Source organism: Homalodisca vitripennis, chromosome X, assembly GCF_021130785.1.
Source record: "Homalodisca vitripennis isolate AUS2020 chromosome X, UT_GWSS_2.1, whole genome shotgun sequence".
In the NCBI taxonomy this organism is placed as follows: Eukaryota; Metazoa; Arthropoda; class Insecta; order Hemiptera; family Cicadellidae; genus Homalodisca; species Homalodisca vitripennis.
The window spans coordinates 113,562,310-113,585,817 of NC_060215.1; the positions used below are offsets into that span (position 1 = coordinate 113,562,310).

Below are 23,508 nucleotides of genomic sequence, written 5' to 3' on the forward strand. Positions count from 1 at the left end.
GTTTTGCTCTTTTTTATGTGTAGAACAAAATCCCAAAGTATTTTAACACTTCTTCTGAACACCCTGTATATTGGAAATATTTTTAATTGATAAAGTTTCATCTTATATTCATTACTAAATTACAAATTCTTTTTAGGAAAATAGATCGTAAGAAATTCTTATAATAAGTATGAAGTATAAAAGGAGAGTAAAATTACTAAAAACAAATAGCCTGTTAAGGTCATTAGTAATACCAACTTCAGAATTATTGGTAAAGATAGTCCTTATTTACTTCCAAACAATTTGAAACAAACTTTAAAAGCTTGTAAATAAAGATAACAATATTTTTTTTCTTAAATAGGAGATAAATCAAACATTGGCGTCCTATGGGTTAAGATAGTTGTGTCAAATCAATGTAGGCACAGATCAGATACATTGGGTCTCTTTCCAGAGTTAAATTCTTTATAGAGATCCAAATGATAGTGATGAGTCGACCTTCCCAAGTTTTACAGGACTTTTAGTTTTGTTTCTCGTATTGTTTATTTTCTCAAGTCAATGATCAGAAATTGTATAGCTGCAAGCTGAGAACTCATAATGAGTGAGCTAAGGGGCTTGACCCATATTTGCACTTCTGTCATCTCTGCATCGCTGTAGAAATGATTAGCAACAAGTGAATTTCAACCTTCGCTTGTCAGTCTGACTCGGTAAATATCTAGTCATTCAATTATTGACTAATTGATCAATATATACAAGCAGGAAATCATATAATCCCAGTATGTGGTTTTAAAACAAATTTCGTTTTGTTTAAATCATAAGAATATTTTAAAAGAGTTCATACAAAGTATTTTTAATTGTCTGCCTATTGTCTTTAGTGTTAGTCATATATAGTTGTCCTATACAGTCCTAAATAGTTGATGGCTGTTTTCTATTGCTAATTAAAGAAATTTTATGCAAACCCTTTGATTATCATCACACAGCCATTTTATGTTGTGAGAAAATTTTGACAATTTCCATTTATACAATCTTTTAAAGCTGGTGTATTAGGCTATTAAACCAGTATCTTAAAACAAATTGCTTTGCAATTTATGTAAAACCCAAAATATAATATTAAGCTTATGAGCTCAAACTCAGAAGGTTCAATCAATAAGTGAATTTGGCAAGTACAATTGGTTTTATCACATTAAGAACCTGTGCAATATCATTTCTAAGGTTAGTTAGTTACCTAATTTGGAAACAGAGAAACTGTTATTGTAGAGTATTTAAGAACAAAATATTTTGATTTGTTTCGATCCAGTATTTCTAATGGTCTGATTTTCTGAGGTCATGCAAATGTGAGATATTTTATTGGTTCAAAATGGAGTCATAAGAACTATTTGTAAAGCAAGTCCATTTTAAACATTGCCAACCACTTTTTGTTCATTTAAAGATATTAACAGTATTAGTATACACAATATATATATAACCTTCACTTACCCATCCCAATACAACAAATACTCGTACATGTACATAATATGAAAAAAAGGTTAATGCTCAGTATTCCTCAGCATAGATTAACTGGTTCATCTCATGAGGTAAACTGTGTAGGTACCCTTTTTAAGAGGTTAGTTAAATCTACTCAAACAGCATCACTTATTGTGTTTAAAAGTAAACTGTTGAAATTGGCTGTTAAGTAATCAATTTTATACAATAGCTGAATTTCCAAACTGCGAAGTAAAGTTTACTTTTGTGAGTTGATTCTATACTGATTTGTCTTATGTAGAACTCTTGTATGATTATTTAATAACTTTTTTATACTTAGATATTTCATCACTTAAAGAAGTTATGACATTGTATTGTATTATTGTGCTTTTATGTTGTATCATTTTAATTTATGAAAATGCGAATTTATTATACGCAAATGTGATCAACGGTAATAAATGATTTGACATGGCTGCTGCTTGAAGATAAACATAAATATCCCAAATATGATCATTTCTGTAAACAAGAAACTAATATCGGTTCATTCTAAACAAAAGCTTGTCAGAGGACGGATAAGTTTAGTGGAGTGACTCATGGGAAGCACTCTTGTTTAGGTTACCAAGAACGCCATCGAGAAAGACTACTCGTATCGGGCCTCTGGCCTTGCGCACGCACGTTCGGATGAGTAATGTAAGAGAGTTATCAGAATGGAATTGAACGGTTGCTGCGGGGCTTTAGTGCCGTCTTCGCCTAAATATAGAATGTAGATAAACTTTGTAAGTTGCATTCGACACTGCCAAGAAAAGTATTTTATATCTTGATTTAAATCAAGTCAGTGGCGAATACAAAATCTGATTAGTATTCGAATGCAAAATTTGTTTATTGTCAACAAACAAAACATTTTTTCATTAGCAAACGTCAATACACATACGGTTTAGTTACAGATCATAAAATATTATAAATAACTATAACTAAAAATACTTTTTGTCAGGAAAATCCTTAACACTATATATATTTGGAGTTGGGAGTTACTCTTCTATTTTACGATTACTGAACAGTTCAAGACTTCAATGTTCATACAATAGTTAATCTGTAAATAATTCGTCGTACATTGTAAAAACACAGATTATGCAGTTGTACCTCGAAGACATGAAGGCGTCATTTTGGAGCCGTGTGATATGAGCGGGTACTGGGCTGGGAGGATCGGTGGAGCAATGAGCAAGTTGGAAGATGTAATGTGGCTATTTCTCTTGTAGAGCGTACTCGCGTAGTCGGAGCGGACGGGCCAATATGTTGCAGTCATGGCAGGCGGAATACGGAAACGGCAACACTCGTGCGATCTAGGGCTTGAGTGTTTGTAACCAGCATGTCATCAAACCTAGCTGAATTAAACGCGTTTCGTTAGCCACCAACCCCAAGGTATAACGGCCACTTAGAAACCCGATCTTAGGCGGCCAGAGAGTCCACCAACATCCTCAATTGCTTCTTCGAGCTTTGGCGGGTCATAGTACCTCAAATATTGAGGCACCTACTCTGGAGCTGTGTGATTGCACATAGACTGAGGCTTTACTGTGTCTGGAGAACCTTCTCTTCAACTTCAAAACGTTGCAAGCCTCCATAATAAAGACCATTGTCAGCTCGATTGGTAAACAGATTATGTTACAGAGAAAGGGCACAGAAACAAAGCAGCTTCTTCAACCATTACATGCACTCATCACCAAATTCATGTTTATTTTGTGAAATGAATGAAACTATATCCTTACCCACTACGTAGTGATATATATAATGTGAACTAACGAATGTGTCTATTTCCCCTAATGCTACATCTGTGACAATCGGCTCCGCGAATACCTCTAAATATCGAGCCCTAGCTATAATGAAATTCCTTCATACACGCAAGTTATATCAACAAATCGTGTAATGAATAATACTAGATTTACAGCGATTGATGAATAATTTTATTTCTATAAATTTCTAAAAAGAGTGGAGTGCTGTTGGGTACGAGGAAGTAACTTATGTAAACTTATCACTCATAAAACATTATACATTAATTAGGCTAAAAATTAAAAATTCATGATATGTTCAGTATTATTAATTCGTGGTATGTTTAAAAGCAGAATATACACTTGTCAGAATATTGTAACAGTTTGGAAAGGGGAGCCTTTTGGCCTGAATAAACTTTTCAATTACACAGCAATAGGCAGTTTGATGTTAATTGACGGAATCATTCAACTTCGAAATTGCGGAAAAGGTGCGAGTGGGAAGGGAGGAGAGTAGTCTTGCTGAACCACCAGACAACCACAGTCTACTTTTATATTCTTAGAAGAACGGGGGAGGAAATAGTGCCTCTAAAGGAGGCTTTTTAGACCCTTTAGATCAGTGATACTTTGTAACTGTGTAAACTCTCATTACAGATTTAATTGTAAAATGATCTCCATTCTTTTGCAGTATATTATGAGATTTCTTTTGACTTGGCGCCCTACCTAAATGGCTCCCCATGCGGGTGCACGGGCCTTAAGTCGTCCCTGAATTAAGTACCTGCAGTAATAATAATAAAGGTTTTATTGCATTAACAGTTCTACATTGTTTAGAAATCGTCATATAGATCACTGTGTTTATGAATCTAAATCTTAGGAACTCGCTGAATGATTAGCAGGCAAACATTATCTCAACGCCTAATTTGAAAAATGTATATTTTAATACTTTTTACTTTAGTTACGTTCAATTGTTCGTTGATTTATATTCAATTAAGTTGTTTCTATTTATAAAGACTTCCTTCGTGAAACAAAAGTGTGCGATCTCCACTATATCAAATTACACTCATAAAACACATATCTTATCGCAGTATTTTGGTTTTCACCATAAGCTTTTCCGTTTCTGTTTATTGGACAACTGTCAAAGATTGTTTACACATTACAACGTCCTCTCATTGCCTGTTGCATAGTGCGTCCTGTCAATCTTTTGCATGGTGTCTGAACCAGTGAAATTCATCACCAGAAGACGCAATTAATTCTAAAATATTACGACTATCAAAGTAAGAGTGAACGATTTACAAGTACTGTATCGGGTTATACTAAACAAAAATAAATATTAATTACACCTACTAACTAAGAAAAATATAGTTTACTATGATTTAATATTATTTCGGTTAGTTTCTCAGTTTTCAAAAAGACTAAGAAACGTGACCTATACCTCTGATTTCACATATGTTCGTATGCTACATGATAGGTTTAATACATTCCGACATCTCTACCTCTCACTAAACTTGACGCTGGCACTACCATTCACCATTTTCTGGCAGTGACAGAAGATCAATAATGATGCGTGTGGGTTAACTTTTAAAGTAGGGTGGATTAAATATCGTCCCACAGATTCTTGTCACGTGAACGGAAATGTCTGGTTAGGTCCTTAAATTACAATAATAGCGCGCCTGATGTCTTAAGAGACAAAGTGATCATAGCCGTCATAGAGTGGACAAGTTACCAGAGAAATCAAGGTAAGTTGTTGCTGGAGGCTCCAGGTAAAAGATGTGATATCCCAGTTATTTATAAACTTTGTCGTCATAGATGACGTACCACTCTGTCTGTAGCCTGTAGTGAGTCATGATCCAGAACCACTTTCAGTCTCTTGTCATCAGTCAGGCTGTGGCTTCTCAGAGTGTAACTGCACAGACATCTGGTGAACCTAATTCTAGGTTAGTGCAATTACTTTTTATGAATAGTGGCCTATTTTTAATTAAAATTATTAATGTTTAGTTATTTATTTTTATAAATAATAATTTGAGGCGTATTTCAAATGGTGGTAGCCTAACTGGTTCTCTGTTGATAACCTGTTAAGTTTATTAAGGTTACATTATCATAACAGAATTTGGGGCAATACATTTTTTAAAGAAATCGTAATGTATAACCAATCAGTATGTACTGTAAATTAATAAGGAATGAATTATGTAATCTATAATTGAAATAAATTGTAAATTCTCAATTCACAAGCACAAATAAATGGTACAGCTTTAATCATAACCTCAAAATTAAATGTTCCAAGGACTAATAATAGTATTATTTAGGAACTGAAACCTATCAAATAATACTTTAGTGTCTCAACCTCTTATTTTTATATTGTCTTCATAACAGTCAAGTAGAAAACTTATGTATAGACAGCTTCAGAAATGGTGCAAGGATTTTGCAAAGTATAAGACTAGGGCAGTGTAACCTCAAAATCATAATTCAACACTTGGGATGATGAGAATGGAATTTGCATTTTAAATATTAGAGTTTAAATCATTATTTTTTTAAATAAATAAAGGAAATAGAACACAATTACTAATTCCTTAAAATCCTTTGGATAGTATCTATCAGTAAAATATGAAAATTATTGAGAATCTAATCACGAATATCCGAGAGTCCCCTAGACTAGGCCTATGTAGGATACAACATGATTTTCAATTAGGTATATTATTAGTTAAAAAAATATATAAGTAAGCTTACTTGGAGGACATTTTTAAAAGTGGTTTTAGATAACGTAATTAAAGTAAATGTAATCCTAAAGTAATTTATTGTTACCAATCTTACTAATAAGTGACAACAAAAATTATACAAACCTGTTGACAGTCTTTTGTTATCAATAATGTTACAGCATCATCAGTTCAATAAGCTTACCATAATTGTAATTGTCTTATTTAGTACGTTATTATCTCTCTAAACTTAGAGGGGGGACCTAGATTAAGTTTATAACTCAAAATAGAGATTGAAACTTTAAACTAAAAATATTTTGTAGCTTTAAAATCTTAGCTCTATCATAGTTAATTATTTTGTTTGCCTTTCATTTGGATTAAACAAGCAGTGAAAACTAATGGAGTAAAAACCACCATAAACTTTTACCAGAAAGTCCCCAGACCCCCTTCTAACTCGGAAAGACAACATCATAAGAAAAGGATTAAAAGTAAGTTCAAAATCAAATTTTTGATATCAAAACTACAAATATTAAAATTTTGAATAAACGTTTCAAAATTTAAAATAAACATTTGAACAAAAATATTATGTTGACATACCAATATTTAGAAAAATTTATACTCCATAGTTCTTCGAAAACTTTTAGTTAGATATCACTGAATCTATGCTAATTCAGTAGCCCTACTTTTAGTAATTCAAGTGAAACAAAATTTAAATTACAATGACTGATTTTGTTGTCAGACATATTTTAGTTCTGATAAGGTCTCCAAAATAGTCAGTTTGGGTTTTTTGAGTTCTTGTATTTCTTATTCTTCACTCTATGTTAACAACAATACATTGTACAGTGTGGGACATTACGGACCATCTGTCTAGGATATGTGTATTTAAGGCTAAAATTGTGTAAAATGTATTATATGAGACCTATGCAAAGGTCTAATATTAGCTAACGAACTAAATTTTATAACTAATTCTAATTACCATATGGTTTTTGCTAGTTATAAGAGTTAACATAGTTTACGATAGGCTAGTTGGTGAGGTATTGACGAACAACCAACTACAAGATGAATACCATTATGTTTTCATTTAGAAGACCTTTCTTACTAAAGCATCTTGTGAATGTTTACAAAAATTTAGATTGTAAATTAACAATAGTTACTTAAATGTATCAGTTTGTTTCTTCAGTACTATAAGAAACGATAAACTGAAACATGTGAAAAACAATTTGAAATTGAATTTAGTTGCATCACCTGATGTAAATATTTGACAATCTCCAGTTAAACAAGAACAATTTGTACCCCTATAATGCAGTCAGATATTGTGACCTTCAATCAAACATAGTGTATCATTGACTGATATGACAGTTAAAGAGACATTACTCAAGAGATAAGAGTCGATTGTAGTGCAGTTTAGCAAATTATTTATTTGAATAATTGCTCACTTCATTAGTTCTCCATTAAGTCTTTGTTTATCTATGGTTTGTTGTTGACGATATTTGATTTAAAAAGATAACAGAACTATTGCTCGGACATTTGTCATTGTTAAACTCGAGCTTCTGATGGTTAGATGGAACTTGAAGTAAAAGCTCATATACGATAAAATATTACTTCAATGGATTTCTCAAAATCTTCTTGGTGTAAAAAATGATAAAACAAATTTTATTTTATTTTATATAAATAATACAGATTGTGCTTATCCCTTTTCTTTTTTCATTAGAGATTAACTTATCAATCTGTACCCTACACAATAAAATTTCTTGGAATTTACATTAACAAAACATTTAAGAATTGCTGATCGTTTTGAGTCAGTATTCAAAAAGCTAAGTTCTGGAGTTTTAGTTTTGAAAACACTATTTTTAACTCTGCACACCAAAGGTTTATTATCAGCTTATTATGGGCTAATTTACTCCTGTCTTAGCTACAGTGTAGAAAACTACGGATACGAAAATAGGAGAACAGACCTAATTTAAAACTACAAAAACGGGCTTTTCGAGCAATGTTTCATCTTCTGCGTAGGTGCTCTTGTAAGTCATATTTGCAATAAAACAGCTTAATGACATTCTCATCATATATAAACGTAGGTCATTAGCCTTTATTAGAAAAATATGCACTTATTCTGGATTCTCCTGACTAATCATACCTACAATCTCCGTACAAATAAGATATAACAATTGCAAAACATAAAACCACTTTCTATGAGAGACAGTAAGTGTGCAATGGTTTTAAGATCTTCAACTGTCTACCGGATTTGCTGAAGATTGAAGCTAGTCTGTGTGTGTGTTTGATAGGCAGTTACAAGAGTTGTTGTACAGTTGAGGATTTTTTGTCCCATTACAGTTAGTTTTATGATCATCTGATAAAAGAAGTTTTAGATTGTCTATAACTGATTTTAAGTAGCCTTCCAAGTAAATCTGTATGTAAAAAAGTTACTATGTCAAAACTACGTTCAATGTTTAATTGACAGAGTATGACACTATTATGTGGCTCTTGTAGCTACTTGAATAAAACATTTGCTCTAGCATTCCTGCCATCTATTAACTTATATGTTTAATTAGCTGAATGTAATTTGTATAACTATGCAATAATTAAACCCAAGCTATTGACTTTACAATTAACAAATACATGTAACAACTCAAAATCAAACAGTATTATTAAAATTACTTAAGATAATGTAAGCATACCAAATTTGTATATCCCCTATAGTTAGACATAAATTACAATTGCTATGATAGCCCTGTAGTGTTTATTACCATGAACAAAAATTAAATTAAATATAATTTTCTTATATTGTAATTTATAAGAATGACATGTCTGCTGTAAACAAGATTCTGCCTTGCATTATTTTGTGGATGTAGTAAAGGCTAAGATTTAGTTAAAATGTAATCTTAAGAATTATGACCAAATTCCGTTATATACCACATGTCTTACAATTTTTCTATTTACATTGAACATATTTTTTCCAGTATTAGGAATTATTAAAATTTTAAATGGCTGTGAAACAAATTGTGTAGTGAACTAGGCAGATAACATATTTTCTCCTCCAAATCTTTTTCAAGTTTAACCCTTGACACAACCATTTTTTAGTTAGTAAAACTAAGGCAGGTGTTTTAATATTCCGCAATGAAATGCTTTCCATCAGTAAAAAGTATTGTACATATAAAAGTGTTTTATTTTTAAAACGGACTATGGATTATGAAATAGGTTTCCCAGCAGTAGGAGTATGATGGAATTTTAATTTAATTTTTTTTTTTGAAATCACAAAGAACTGTTGTAATTCTTTTTATTTCTTGTATGTATTTGGAAAAACTATGATCTCCTTTTAAATGTCATTATTTTGTTATTAGCTTGTTTTCGAACATGCATGTAAAAATTTTACGGCCTTGCCTTTAAATGTGTAGGAGATATTGTACCTTAATTTGCAGACTTATCTAAGACTAGTCTATTACAGTCCAATACAATGTACTGTTATTGTTAAGACTAGTCTACTACGGTCCGATATATCAAAATTATATTCTATGACAGTGAATCGAATAGTGGCATCAAAGTCCATTCTGTCCCCACACCACAGAATATATAATATATATTCTGATATATTATTTTTTTATATTAATTTGGTGTATCCCTTGGCTTACTCAATTGTTATAAAATTCTATAACAACAGGTGCCAGTTGTTTATTATTAGAATATCAAATTTAGTTTTCATAAAATAATTTAGGAATAGGGTGGTAAGATGAAACCTGACCAAAATGAAATTCACTTAGACAAATACAGGGTGACACAGAATAACGGGAATTTTTGTAATGCGTCGTGGCAGCCGTGAGCAGGTGGCAGCACTGCGGGACAGTGACAGTGACCAAGTAAACAAGCCGCCATTACAGCAGCCTTGGACCAGTGGAACGGGCAACAGCGTGCGTTAGCTATAAAAATGTTTTATAAAAATGGTGATAGTTTGAAAGCTGTCCAGATTGAGTTCCGACGTTTTTACAAATTAGGACGTCATGATTCTGTTCCGTCAAAACATGCCATTAGAAGTTGGATTAATAATGTAGAAGAGAGTGGATCAGCTTTAAAGATGAAACCAACGGGACGACCAAGAAGTGCTCGTACTGCACAGAACATTGATGTTGTACGCCGATCTGTATTGAGGAGTCCACGCCGTTCGATTCGTAAGCAAGCAGCTGCGGTTGAAATGTCCTGTGAGAGTGTTCGCAGAATTCTTCATTTAGAATTAAAATTTCACCCCTACAAGCTGCAGATAGTGCAGCAGTTGAAGGAAAATGATTACCAGTCGCGATTGCAATTCTGTCAACAAATGTTAACACACATAGACAATGAAGATGAATTTCTAAGCAAGTTGTGGATGTCAGATGAGGCCCACTTTCATCTCACAGGTTATGTTAACAAGCAGAACTACCGATACTGGGCAGACAGAAATCCTAATGAACTTCATGAGCGCCCTTTACACGCTAATAAAGTTACAGTATGGTGTGCTGTTTCATTACATGGGATCATTGGACCTTATTTTTTTGAGGATGAACGGGGGATTGCAGTAACTGTCAATTCTGATTGTTACGTGGAAATGTTACAACGTTTCGTTACACCTGAATTGAACAATTTTCCAGACGTTCAAGAATCCTAGTTTCAACAGGATGGTGCGACATCACACACTGCACAACAGTCAATGGAAGCTGTGCGAGTATTGTTTGGTAACCGTGTCATCTCAAGATTCGGTAACGTTTCCTGGCCCCCTAGATCGCCAGATTTGACCGTGTGCGATTTCTTTTTGTGGGGCTACCTCAAAACTAAATTGTTCACAACTCGACCAAGAACTGTAAATGAGTTAAAACAGAGAATTCAGGATGAAATTAACAGTATTCCAGTTGAGATGTTGCAGCGGTCAATGAAGAATCTCCACCGCAGATTTCAAGAATGCATTCGTAGACGAGGACGCCACCTAAAGGATGTTGTTTAAAAAAATCATAAATTCGATCAGTGTTTCATAAATGGCAAGTTTTTATGTTTCATTTAATACAAATAAAACCATTTTCTTCCATCACTCTTATTTTTTAGAATTTTTTTAAAAATTCCCGTTATTCTGTGTCACCCTGTAGATTATTGAGTTCATTTGCACAATGGTGTCATGGATAAGGACAATAACTTAGTGGACAATATGTAGAAAAATAAAAATGTGAAAAAGACATTAAAAATAACTATTTATGCATAAAAAGTATATCATTTAAACTCTTGAAACCTGTCTCTGTAAAATATCATAAACATTAAGCAAAACAACATGGTTTAATGAAACAAAAAGAAAACCGTTAAGTGGTTAATAGGTATAAATACCTTTTGTCATAACTTTTATAAAATTAAGGTATTGGGGTGCTTAAAAGTGACAAAAAAGTCATATTTAATAAGTTTTTAAACTAACACTCGTATTAACTTGATATGAAACTCCCTCTACGTTTTGCCTTTTTTTATGAGAAAAAAGCAGTTCACTTACACAATGGGGCTTAAATATAGCATTAAGTGTTATTTTGAAAATCTAAGTAGACTGTATAATTCCTTAACAAGCTAGTAAAAAATTGTCACAAATAAAAACTTATTTCATTTTTATTTTGTTTTTTATTTTAAATTGTAAAAATATAGGTTAAGATATTTTGGAGTTTGCTGCCATATAGGAGAATGATGGCAAATATTGAACTTCTTAATTTATACTTTTAATGAATACTAACAAGCAAATAAAGTCTTCATTTAAAGTGTGTGTACATTTAGGTGTTGTCAAGATACAATTGAAAACGTAGTTAAGATAAACCTATTCTATGAATAGGTGTAAAGCCAGATACACTAAATATTTTACTTTATTAAATATCTGGAAAGTCCATTCATTAACTTAATGAGTTTTAGTTCCAGGAAAACCGATTGTCTGACCTTTGTTTGGTCTGTGACAGAAGAAACCATGGTGGACACAACGCAAGGTGAGTACAAATTTTTTATTATCTATGAAAATAGGCCTTACATTTGATTGTGTTTTAAACTTTTAGTTATACAAAATATTTTAATTACAGCACTTGATTGGTAATCTTTACTGTTTAAGTACACAGTTAATTCCATCATCAGATGTTTCATAACCCACACAAACCTTAGAGGAACATATTCTGGTAACCAAAATAAGAACTTTGATTCTCAAATGTTTCTATTAGGAACTATAGAACAACAAATCCAGTGTAAAAATAGTGATTTTCTATTGTAACCAAACCATTCATTGAAGCACTATGGACATAGAGTTCTTAAAGTGGTATGTGTTGCACAAAACTAGACACGAAATACTGCAGAAATTGATAGTATAACAGTAGTTTGTCAAAGTGTGGATGTGTACAGGTTTCACTACTACACCATTCTTATATGTCTTCATCACTCAGACAAGTAAGACTTCCAACTATAAATTTGATTTATTTCAAGAAAGTTAATAACAAAGAAAGAATTCAAACTTATTTATTTGGTAAAACTTTTATTACGAGAATTATGTTTCTTTTATTTCAATCTTTTAATTCATTGCAAATGTTTTCTATCCTCTCAATTCGTAACAACATCCAAAATCACTCTGGAATGGGAGCCATATAATTTGTATGGCCAAAATCTAGTCTGGACAATAAAAATAACTTACAGGTCGTTCATTTTACATTTTATAGTTTTTCAACAATTTGTTTAGTTAGTAAAGGCATAAAGGATTTTGTAGGCTAACTTTTGATTCCTGTTGCTCCAAAAGAAAACATTTGTGAATCCATATCCACTGGAAGATAAGTCTAATTTTAAGCCTCAGGATAAGCTCCCAAGAGGTTTACATGACTGTAGAAACACCATATACGCCTTTGTAACTATCCAGGGAGATCAGATCAATCGGAGTCACCTCTGATTTAGGGATATAGGGTGAACACAAAGTGTGTAAAAAACTTCCATGCAACTCTACTTATTTAGGATTTCGCTTTAATCTAACCTCAAAAAGTTCATATGTGAAGAACAGTTGTATTAAACGTCCAAATAAATTAAATTAAATGCAATCATTCTTTTACTGTCTGCCAATATAAAATAATTTAAGAATTTGAGATGAATAACAAATTCAATCAAAAAGGCTATTTAACTGCAACGAAACAAATAAAACGGTTGTACCTATACTTTTTAGCGATAGACCGTAAAAATAATTACTGCTTATGCTTCTACCTATTAGTATCTTCTTAAAATACTGCTATTTTCACCTTTGATACTGTCCATGCTGCTGATCATTTAGGTTAACATCGTGATGGCTGCATAGAGTAAGGCGTCTCACTTAGTCTGAGTAAAGATAGTTAGGTTAGATTCAAAAAAATTCTATTCTTGACCATAACATTTTTTATCAGTACTGCCAAAAGTATGATAATAATATACAATATATAGAATGGTGAAAAACTGTAGGTTTAGAATCCATAAATAATTTGTAATCCAGTATTCAAAGGTCAAACTAAGAGATTTTTATAAGCGAAGATGCAATGAATAAGAAAATGGGTTAATGTCTATTGAAGGTAAAAAAAATATCCATGATTATCCGGTAAGGAAATAATAGACAAATTTTGTCTGTAGGTGAAACCATTATTGCACCACGATATTGTGATTTTAAGAAAAGTATAGCATGCTACTATTCAAAACAAAGCGACAGAAGTACTCTGTAAAGGTACTGTGGGACTCCATGGTAAGGCTGGGCCCCAGACTGCTGGCAATGCTAGAACAGTGATTCAATGGTTTCGTTGGGAGCAGTTTGATCAACCCAATGTACAGTCTGGATTTGACACTATCTGACTACCATTTCTTCCTGGACATGAAGTGTGAGCTAGGTGGCAAGTGCTTTGGTGACAATGTGGTGGAAAATTCCTTGTAGTCCTAAAAACTAACCAATTAACTGTCTTGTATATAAATTTATTATTTTTATTTTCCTCTTTTGATCATATTGTCAGTTGATTTAGATATGGCTTAAAGGAGAGAGCAATTTCTGTGTTTCTCGCTCTAATGAAGACTGTGGCCTAAATAATACATAAATAATAAATGTAACTTCAACCTTCTGGTTGATTCTTTTTATGGTTTAAATAGTCAGCATGGGGTCTATATTTATGGTGTCAATTGAATGTGTACAGTTGGAACAAATTTGCATGTTGAAACTGCTTTGAAACTACAAAACACTAAGAAGTGGAAGTGACTATGAGATTGATTATTATTGAGTTCCTTGAATTGAAAAATCAAGCTACAAGTAATCCTTATTATCAGCATAAACACTTTTATCTGGATTGAGTAATACAAACAGCACAGTAGTTAGGAACAATGATTTAGGATTTATTTACATGCAGTATCTGCAGTGAGTAAGGTTTATGGGAGCAACTGAAAACATATAAAGGCTGTTATCTGAGTGTTTGATAAGGGCTATCAAATTCCTCTCAAACACAGATAAGATTCTCTGGAAACATTGATTGGAGATTTGGCAGTTTGGTATTGCGGAGATTATTTTGGTAGTTTGGAGATATTAAAGCAAAACCTGTTATTTGCATGGCTGTTGATTAAAGCAATCAGACCTGATAAAAAAAATCTGTATCCCTTACTGAAATACAGGGCTGAACAGTTGGACCACAGGTTTGATTCACTAATGGGTGAAGTGAATAAACATCTGCTGCCACTAAATAGTAATTACTACACACTGTTGGGAGTATGGTAGTTGTTACTTCCTTACCATCTACAACACTGTAGTCATTACTCTACTTTCGTGAACTCCTGACTTTCTTCCGAAGCTGTGTGATAAGGTAGCTTAATGAAACAAATACTATTTTTATTCCCTTCACCTAAAGGACAAATATAAAATATGGCACACTTTCCATTTGAGGTAAAAAAATACCTTTTCTATATTCTAATTTTGAATATAGAAAAGTCTTTTGTATACAACAGAGAAAATTAAAACTTTGTCCAATTATTTATATTCTGGGAATTGATTTTCTCATGTATTTATCATGGCCAAACAATGAATGAAGTTGATTTTTGAACTTACATCGAAAAGTACCAGAGGAAAACTGATTAAATTTGTTAGGTATGTTGTCTTTACAATGAAGCTCTGCATGCTTGAATTTTGAATTCTGAGCTAAGGTGTTTTGGGATCCAAAAACTAATATTTTGAATCCAATAACACATAAATAAATTTTGATTCTTATTTAGGCAAATATCAGGGCTTGAATGTATGTATTCCAAATTAATTAACTCATCAATGTACAAAATAAATGTATAGTTTTTAATAATATAGCTAGAATACTAGATATTTTTTAATGTAATAACTGTATATATATATATATATATCTCAGAATCCAGGTTTGAGTTAATTCAATATTTAGCCTGAACACAACTCCTATGCATTTGATTCAGTTTTAATTTTATATTAATTTACTAAATTAATTCTTATTTTATCTAATTTGTAATTATTAAACGTTCCGAATAGTATTAAAAATTGGAATGAAAATACACGTAAATAAATATTTAAATGTGTAAAATTAGGTTAAAGGGATCGGCTATAGCTGTATTATGAGTAATCCTACCTCAAGCCACAACAGAATCTTCTCTAGATTCTGAACAATTCCATGAACTTTAACTCAATTAATTTGCCTAATACCATTGTAACCTCACTCATTAAATATAAGTAATTTCTTATTAACTTTTAGAATATGTGTAGGATTCGGAATTGGCATGCATTCTAATACCGTTATTAGATGTGTCTAAAGTTCCTAGAAGGACCTGGGCCTGGTCAAATGTCAGTTATTGCTTTCTACTATGCAAATTATCCGCTAGACTGTGTGAAAAAAATGATGTAATAATATCTGCTTTCATCAGAGGAGTCAGATATAGTTTTTGCTTATGCACCTCTTTGTATTTTCACTGTCTGGAGACACATAGACAGACGAACACTGTCAATTACTCACCCAGATCACACTGATGAGTGGTTTCTATTGAGAGCAGTGTGGGTTTTAAATGAGTGGGTCTATCTATCTATCTGTCATGAGAGGAGCCGCCTCTTCCTTCTCACTCTGGAACCAGATATTCTTAAAAACTCACTCAACTACAAAGTGTACTTAAATAATCACCATTGATCATCATCCTTAAAGTTTCAGAATGTAATCATGTAATTGATAAATTAACCCCAATAAAATGCATTTGAAGTAAAAATGGCTTTAAAAGTAATTAATTACAGTTATAATTATTGTATATACAAATATTAGTCTCATAAGCAGTGATGAATTTGGTGTTGGTCTTGATTTTAATTCATTTTCATTTATTATTATTTCTGTGCATATTAATATACAAAACCAAATCCAATGATGGTGCCATTAATGTTTCTTACAGAAACAAAAAATAGATTTTTCCCACTCTACAAGAAATTATGGATTATGATATTTTAAGTAGGAATTTTGGACAATTTTTACCAAAATAAGGACATGAATGTTATTACAGTATGAGCATGTACAAGAAAAATCACTTAAGGGAATGACTTGTTTTTTATTTATTAAAAAATATTTTTATAAGCCAGAACTATTAAAAAAACATGTCATTCCCCGAAGTCATAATTCATAGACATACTATAAAGAATAACATTTTTATCTGTGACCATTTTCCTTCACATAATGCCTACAATTCTTTGAGTGATCAAGAAATTTTCTTGTCTGTTGGGAGTTGCTGCCGTTTTCCTTAAAGGGCTGTGGTAATTCAAATTAACCAAACTAAAAGCTAATTGTTTTACTTTAACTGAGCTGATTTTTAGAGAGCAATGTTGTTTCTCTTTGATTAACTTTGATGAAGGGTTTAAAAATCTAAAATCTTTTTCCAGTTTAACTCATTTGTCACTAAAATCAACTTGAAATTCTTTCTGTTGATAATGTAAATCGACTATAGTCCACAACAGTATAAAAAGTATTTCAGTAGCTGGGTTAGATGGCAGTAGCCCCAAGTGAGCTTAAACACTTATCAATATCAAAAGTTTTTTTATGAAAATAAATGTAAATTGTGTGGTTACTAGAAAATTTTTATTTACAGCAAAAGTTTTTATCAGTCAAATGCTTCACATAGTTGTTCCATTAAAAATGCATTGTGTTTACTCTTCATGGAGTAATTAAAATATTTTTTGCTTTTTTTATGTAATATTATGAAATCTATCTAGATACAAATATTAAGAATTGGAAAGCATGTTATTTTAGTCTGAAGAAACTGATTCAGTTGAGGACTGCCTGTATTTAGTAGAAAACGATAGAAAAACTAATGATTTTAAACTCAATACCAGAAGTAAATAGGCCATACCAGTCATAAACCTTGTGTGTGTTATTGCACTAGAACTTTCAATACTATCAAAGGTCACCTCTTTTAACTTAGGTAAATATTTTTGAGGACCTCCTAATAATTATAATTCCGTATTGTTATTTGAGTACAATTAATATTTTAAATACGGTATGTTCATTTTAAAAACTCAATATTATTTGTATGATTTGATAAAAAAAAAAACAAATACAAAATGAAAAAAGGAAATTTAAGAATGGTATAGATTTTAGTCTACCCTGATTTTAAGCTAATAATGTTAGTGTGAACATAAAACTGTACTTATAATGACATTTTTGGAATGAATAACTATAAAAATATTAGTAAGTACAAAATTAGATTTGATACAAATATAAATTCAGTATTTATATTCTTACAAACAATGAATCAAGCACGAAACATTGCTTCATTCGTGTTTGTATAGTTGATGTATTTGCTAACAAGGCTATTGTTAAACTGCATTAGCTAATGAACAATTTACTCATGTGTGTTATATAGAACAGGCCACACGTTATACTCTGTATTCATTATATTTGGTTATTTGCAACACAAGTTATCACCTTACTTCATATTGAAAAGATAACAAGATAGTTACATCTATTGATTTATTTATATTTGTGTGTTATGAAGGATAAAATGGAAGGGGCGTTTCCTAGTAAAATTGTAAACCTGATATACCTAGTAATTTTTGCCAATAAAAAATTTACTACTTTTATAACAGTGAAGGATCTTATCCATATCAAGTTTGAATCATATATTACAAGTTTTATTTTTGTGTACAACAAATAGATTTGCTATTGACTAATATTTTGGCCTAAAGTTGGTTTTTGATTGAAATGTAGTTATATATGCTAGGTTTCGGTGATGTAAAATCTGCGTTATGTACAATTAATACTTAGTCTGGGGGTTATTACATTGCTAATCTGTGAGAATGTTTTAATAACTGTAAAATAAATTATCCAGTTTCTAATCTGTCGACACTTGATTAGCAAGTCTTAATAAACAAACGTTAATGACAAGGCTTGGTTGGTGAGTTGTTCTTAAACAAAACATGTTTAAAAACTATAAAAAAATAAGATTTATTGTTACAAGACATTTCAATGCTATGTCATATACAAAGTTTTAACAACTTATAATTGACGAGTGCATTCATTACACCTGGCTATAAATCCACCTGTTTATTGGAGTGCTTTGCATAAAACTCTGTGATATACTATTAAACATGTTTATAAGTGTATGATATATTACCAACCAAGCATTTTGTTATGTAATAGAGTTTTGTTTTCATTGCTGTTGTTTTGTGTTTCCTATTTTGAGAAATTTGAAAGTCATACGGCATTGCTATTTTGTCCATGTTTTTTCCAAGTATGACATGTTGAGTTTTTGTTTGGTTAAAAACCAAGTCATTTTCAATGTAATGTTGATGAACCATGTTAATTATTTGTTAAATAACACTTATGATTTAATTTAATTTAAAATTTGGAGAAAAATATGTACACCTCTTCAGCTGCAAATCATTCTGGGAAAACTTAGTAAGTTGTTTAAAAGTGATTCTGTGTTCTATAAGTACTTCTACTTTCATTATTTAAATGAATCCTTAACACAGTGTAGTAGTAGTAAATCATTATGGATGAAAATTTATATACTTTTTTTGTAGAAGTTACTAACCGTAATAAACTCGACACACACCGTTTTTTTGAGGTTATGCGAACTTATACTTATGAGCATGCCAGTTTTCTTTTCATACAAAATATTGAAGATTGTATATACTGATTGTCTTTATTACCTCATGAAATGGTTCAATTCTATTTTAATAAATTTTCCACCTACAGTTTGATTTTAATTTTAATTTGATTTATGTTGTACTGAACATTCAGTTCAACTCTTGACTTTATAAATGAATGTATTCACAAAGATATGGGCAAGTGGTTTGTCTTCTTACTACAGTGCCAGATAAGGTGTGGTTTGCTAACACCTCAACTAGCCACAGAATCTTCTTGGATTCACCAGAAGTGAATCGATTTTACTTTCACGATCGTCTTCACATTCCCTTCCATTCAACAAGCGATTCTCTGCCACATTCATAGGCCTACCAATCTGTCATCATACAATTAAAATGCTACCACAAAAACAGTGGTATGAGATGATAAAGCTAATAGAAGTTTTAATGTTAAAAAAAAAAAAATGTACATATACTTTAACACGCCAAGTGATTGCGTGAGGTCTGGGCAGACCTTAAGGTCTGCAGATGTCAAATAAGTAAATAAAATTACAGAGAATCTCTATATTGAGATATATCAAGCTACACCAATGTGGATAGATGGCTGGAGTGTAGAAGACCACTTGATCACTTGATGTCACAAGTGCTGCCAATTCTAATTGGCACAAAGCATAAAGTCCCTGGGTTCTGCTTAGATCTGCAAGACTACTGGGATAACATGTCCAAAGATCATAGTTCAGTTAGTTACTTTAGAGTTATAAATAGTATGTTGCCACCTAGGGTGATATTATGGAGGTTAAGTGGTAGAGAGAACTTTTAAGTCCTAACTTCGCCTCTGTAAATAAAGACATTTTTTCATTTCATTTCATTAGTAAATTTATTTTTTTGTTGCAGAGCAAATAGTAATGACGCCAAAAGGAAAGACGGCTAATTCAACCACTCTAATGATAGAAAGGCGGAAAATTAAGGACGAAAATGAAATCAAAAGCGACAAAATTCATGTGGCAGGTGGAGCCCATCAAGGCATTATTATAAATAAAGCAACTGCTTCAGGTGAGTAAACTAATTAAGTGTATTTTTGATCCTTTTCCTGTGTTATCTTACAAGATTCATGCTGTGATACATTCAAAATTTGGCACATCTTGTGATCCTTAGAGTTTTCAAGTATTTGTGTTAAATAACTGTAAATGACAAATGAAACCCAAAATAAGTTGTCAAAATATTGTCTAGAATGTGTTGCATTTTATTGGTATAACATGACGTTATATCTATACATTTCTGAATCTTTGGATTACATTTGACATGAATATGTTTAGTTAAATTAAAATATAATTTTTAAATCAAAGTACTAGTCATCAGTTTCAAAGAATCCATAGACATTTCATAAATTTTTAGAGGATGTTAGGCTATTTATTGTCGTAACATAAGAATATTCATATCAGAATAAATCTTGCATATATCTTCTTCTACTGTTTTTATTAGTTAATTATCTTACTGCTCTAAGGGGCTTTTTACTACATAAGACACAGTTACTCTGAGTTGAATTTATGGCAAATAAAAATCATACATCTTTTTTTTAAAGAGAGGCAAATTCCCTTTTAAGCCTTATTCTGCCCGTCCTCATGGTTCACTGACCTGTGCAAGGTTCTTATCAAACAGAATAAGGGGGAGAGTCGATACAGTACAAGGTCGATGGTACTGATAGAAAGTGCAATGGTCACAGACAGGATTTAAACCTGTGCTATCTCTAACTCGGATCCAATGTCCAATGTCTTAGACTGCTCGACCATCGGCACTCTCTTTAAATTCAAATATTTTAAATCCCAATATTGTAATTTTTTTTCCATGGTTTAGGCATTTAAGATCATATTAAATGGTTACATATAGCCAAATAAAATACCTGTTAGTGGGAATAAGGGTTCTATTTTCAGTTCACTAAATTTTTTTTGTTTTTGGTTAGTTGATATTTTCCAAATTTATGAAGAACTGTTTTCAATACATATACTAAGTTTAAAATGAGATAACTAAAAACTCAAATAGTGGAAGTGGGTGCTCTCTTAATATCTCAAAATTTGTAAATTTTACACCTACATGGGACAGGCAGCACTTATAGTTTTTGAACTGTTTATATGTGTAAAATAATATAAATTATACACTTCTATTTAGATCTTAACCTTCTATGAAATGATTTTAAGTAATACCTTTGCCACAAATTTAACATTTTTCATGGTAAAGGACAATTTAGCTAGATCAGAACTTATGTGATGCGCATCAGGGACAGACAAATGTTTAAAGTATACAATGTCTGTGTTCACAAATGGGCAGCGCTAGGCAACTGTTTGATCAATTCCTACATCACTGTTGTGTCCCACTTTAGTTTTCTTGTTTCACGTAAACATGCTACACCAATTCGAGCTTGTTTTGATAAAAATTAGTCTAACTCCATTGTTACAATATTAGAGCCACATCATGTTTGAATAATTTGAATGCCCATATCATCTGTTTTTATTGATAGATTTTGGTTTTCAAATCAATGTTTAAGAAACAAGCTTAAAGTAGTTAGTAGTATTAGATTTAATAAAATATCTTAACATTTAAATGTAAATCAGGTTAAACTTGCCGCCTACTCAGACTGAGTTGCTTATCATTTTCAGTTTCTTTGGAGTAAGGGATATAGCAATGGCTTTTTATAATTAATCTAGGATGGTAAAAGTTGAAGAAAACCTGATGTAGGGCTTACAAAGCGCACTTTAGATTTTTAATTACAACAAAGAACATGCAGTTATGTCTCTTGGACTCTTATGCTCTGAATCCGTTTAAGATAAAAGTTGAAGAAAATGCCACTTATAAAAGGATTTCATCACTAACGTATAGCTTGAAAACACGTTTTAATTTTTTTGGATTCCAACCAAGGACCAAGCAATTATGTCTTTTGGTTTAGGATGTATCAATTTTAAAACTGAAGGGAGGCCTGGGTGGATTCCAGTTGGATATGTGAAGAATTTAACCAAATTGTCTTGTTGGACCCACTCTGCCACTCACACCCTCTCTCAACTCCATACGCACTACATTAGATAATTTTGAATGTCTTTGTGACACTGTATCTCAGAATGACATTTGAAAATAAATGTTAATAAGGCAGAAACGTCTCATTTTGATTTTTACAATATATTTAATATTTGGTGACAGTGGTTTTGGGATATCCTTTATTTTTCTTAATCATATCTATTCAACAGAAGGAGGAGATGAGGTACCTGCTCAGTTGAGCCTGGAGTTCCGTGTCTATCTGGTGAATGCTCAGACAGGAACTCACACGCAGGAGTCACGCACACTACAGTTTTGGTTCAGCTCACGACTACCGGACCGTGACCACCCGACCATAGCACAGGAATTCTTTAAAGAACTAGTTGCACCTCAGGAGTTTCCCAGAGGTGAGATAAGGTCCTTAATTTATTTTATATGTTTTCTAGGAACCAACGTAAAGTTATATGTTACCTTTTAATTTTCCTTGTAATTAATGTAATTATTCCTGTGGATAAAATAGATTTAATACTCTTCACGATAAAAGCTAGTTCTTTTAATTTATGAACAGCAGTGTTAAAATGTAAACTGGATTAATGTGAAAATTGTTTACTTCTTTCACAAGCATTAACCCTTGCCATGATTCATGGTATGACACATCATCACCAGAGAGAATTTCTGTAACGACACACAAATACTTCACTTATCAGTTATGCACCCATTACTTTGACACCGCTGAGATTAATATTTTAGAAGGTCATTTTATACATTAGTACAATCAAAGTAATCTCTTAATGTAACAGTTACAGTTTTGCAATAATAGTAATAGTATGAATAATAATGAGTAATAAACATGCAGAAAATAAAGTTCAAAAATATTTAATGCTGAAACATTAAACTGAAAAGGTTAAAAAAAAAAAAAAAAAAAAAAAAAACTGTAGTGTTATCAAGACTTTACATGTCAGTTGAATATATATTTTGAATGAAAAAAGATTATACAATGATGTTTTGTATATTTTCATTATTTGTGTAGTTGAAAACTTATTCATTTTTCAACATTTGACAAATAAAAATATTGCTTGGATAATAAAGTTTTTTGCTTAATAAATTAAATTATTTAAGTTATTCATATCATATTGATATTTTTCTTAATGGTATATAACTTAAAAATTGTGTTGTTGATAGTTTTTTGTTTTTTTTATTTCCTGTGTTGAAAAATGTCTACAAGAATGTTAAATCTGTAACTTTTACCAACTTATTCTTGGAAATGTTCCTGAAATAACAGTAGTATTGGTAGGCAATAGTTTGTACAGAATTTAAAATAATTGTGTGCAATTGTTAGGTTGTAAGCTAACCATCATTCAGTAATTTAAATTTAATCTGTAGGCGTAAAGTAGTTTGAAATTAATTCCACTGTATTACATTGGCAATATCTTTCAGTTCAAGGACCTACAGAATGCCACATCCACTTAATTTTCATATAAAATCTTTACAATAAACATTAAATAAATATTCAAGTATG

At 31.6% G+C, this 23,508-nt stretch overlaps 1 protein-coding gene across 4 annotated transcripts in view; it reads left to right on the forward strand.

Annotated features, from left to right (window-relative positions):
- The first annotated feature begins 5,025 nt into the window (after nucleotides 1–5,025).
- LOC124369800 overlaps nucleotides 5,026–23,508 on the forward strand; it is a 41,943-nt gene continuing 23,460 nt past the window's right edge. For all 4 annotated transcript variants that reach the window (XM_046827902.1, XM_046827904.1, XM_046827903.1 and 1 more), the window contains exons 1-4: nucleotides 5,026–5,131; nucleotides 11,786–11,856; nucleotides 19,860–20,018; nucleotides 22,202–22,396. In XM_046827902.1, coding sequence (XP_046683858.1) covers nucleotides 5,040–5,131; nucleotides 11,786–11,856; nucleotides 19,860–20,018; nucleotides 22,202–22,396 — 517 coding nt within the window. In that variant the 5' untranslated portion in view covers nucleotides 5,026–5,039. The remainder of the gene's footprint in view (nucleotides 5,132–11,785; nucleotides 11,857–19,859; nucleotides 20,019–22,201; nucleotides 22,397–23,508) is intronic.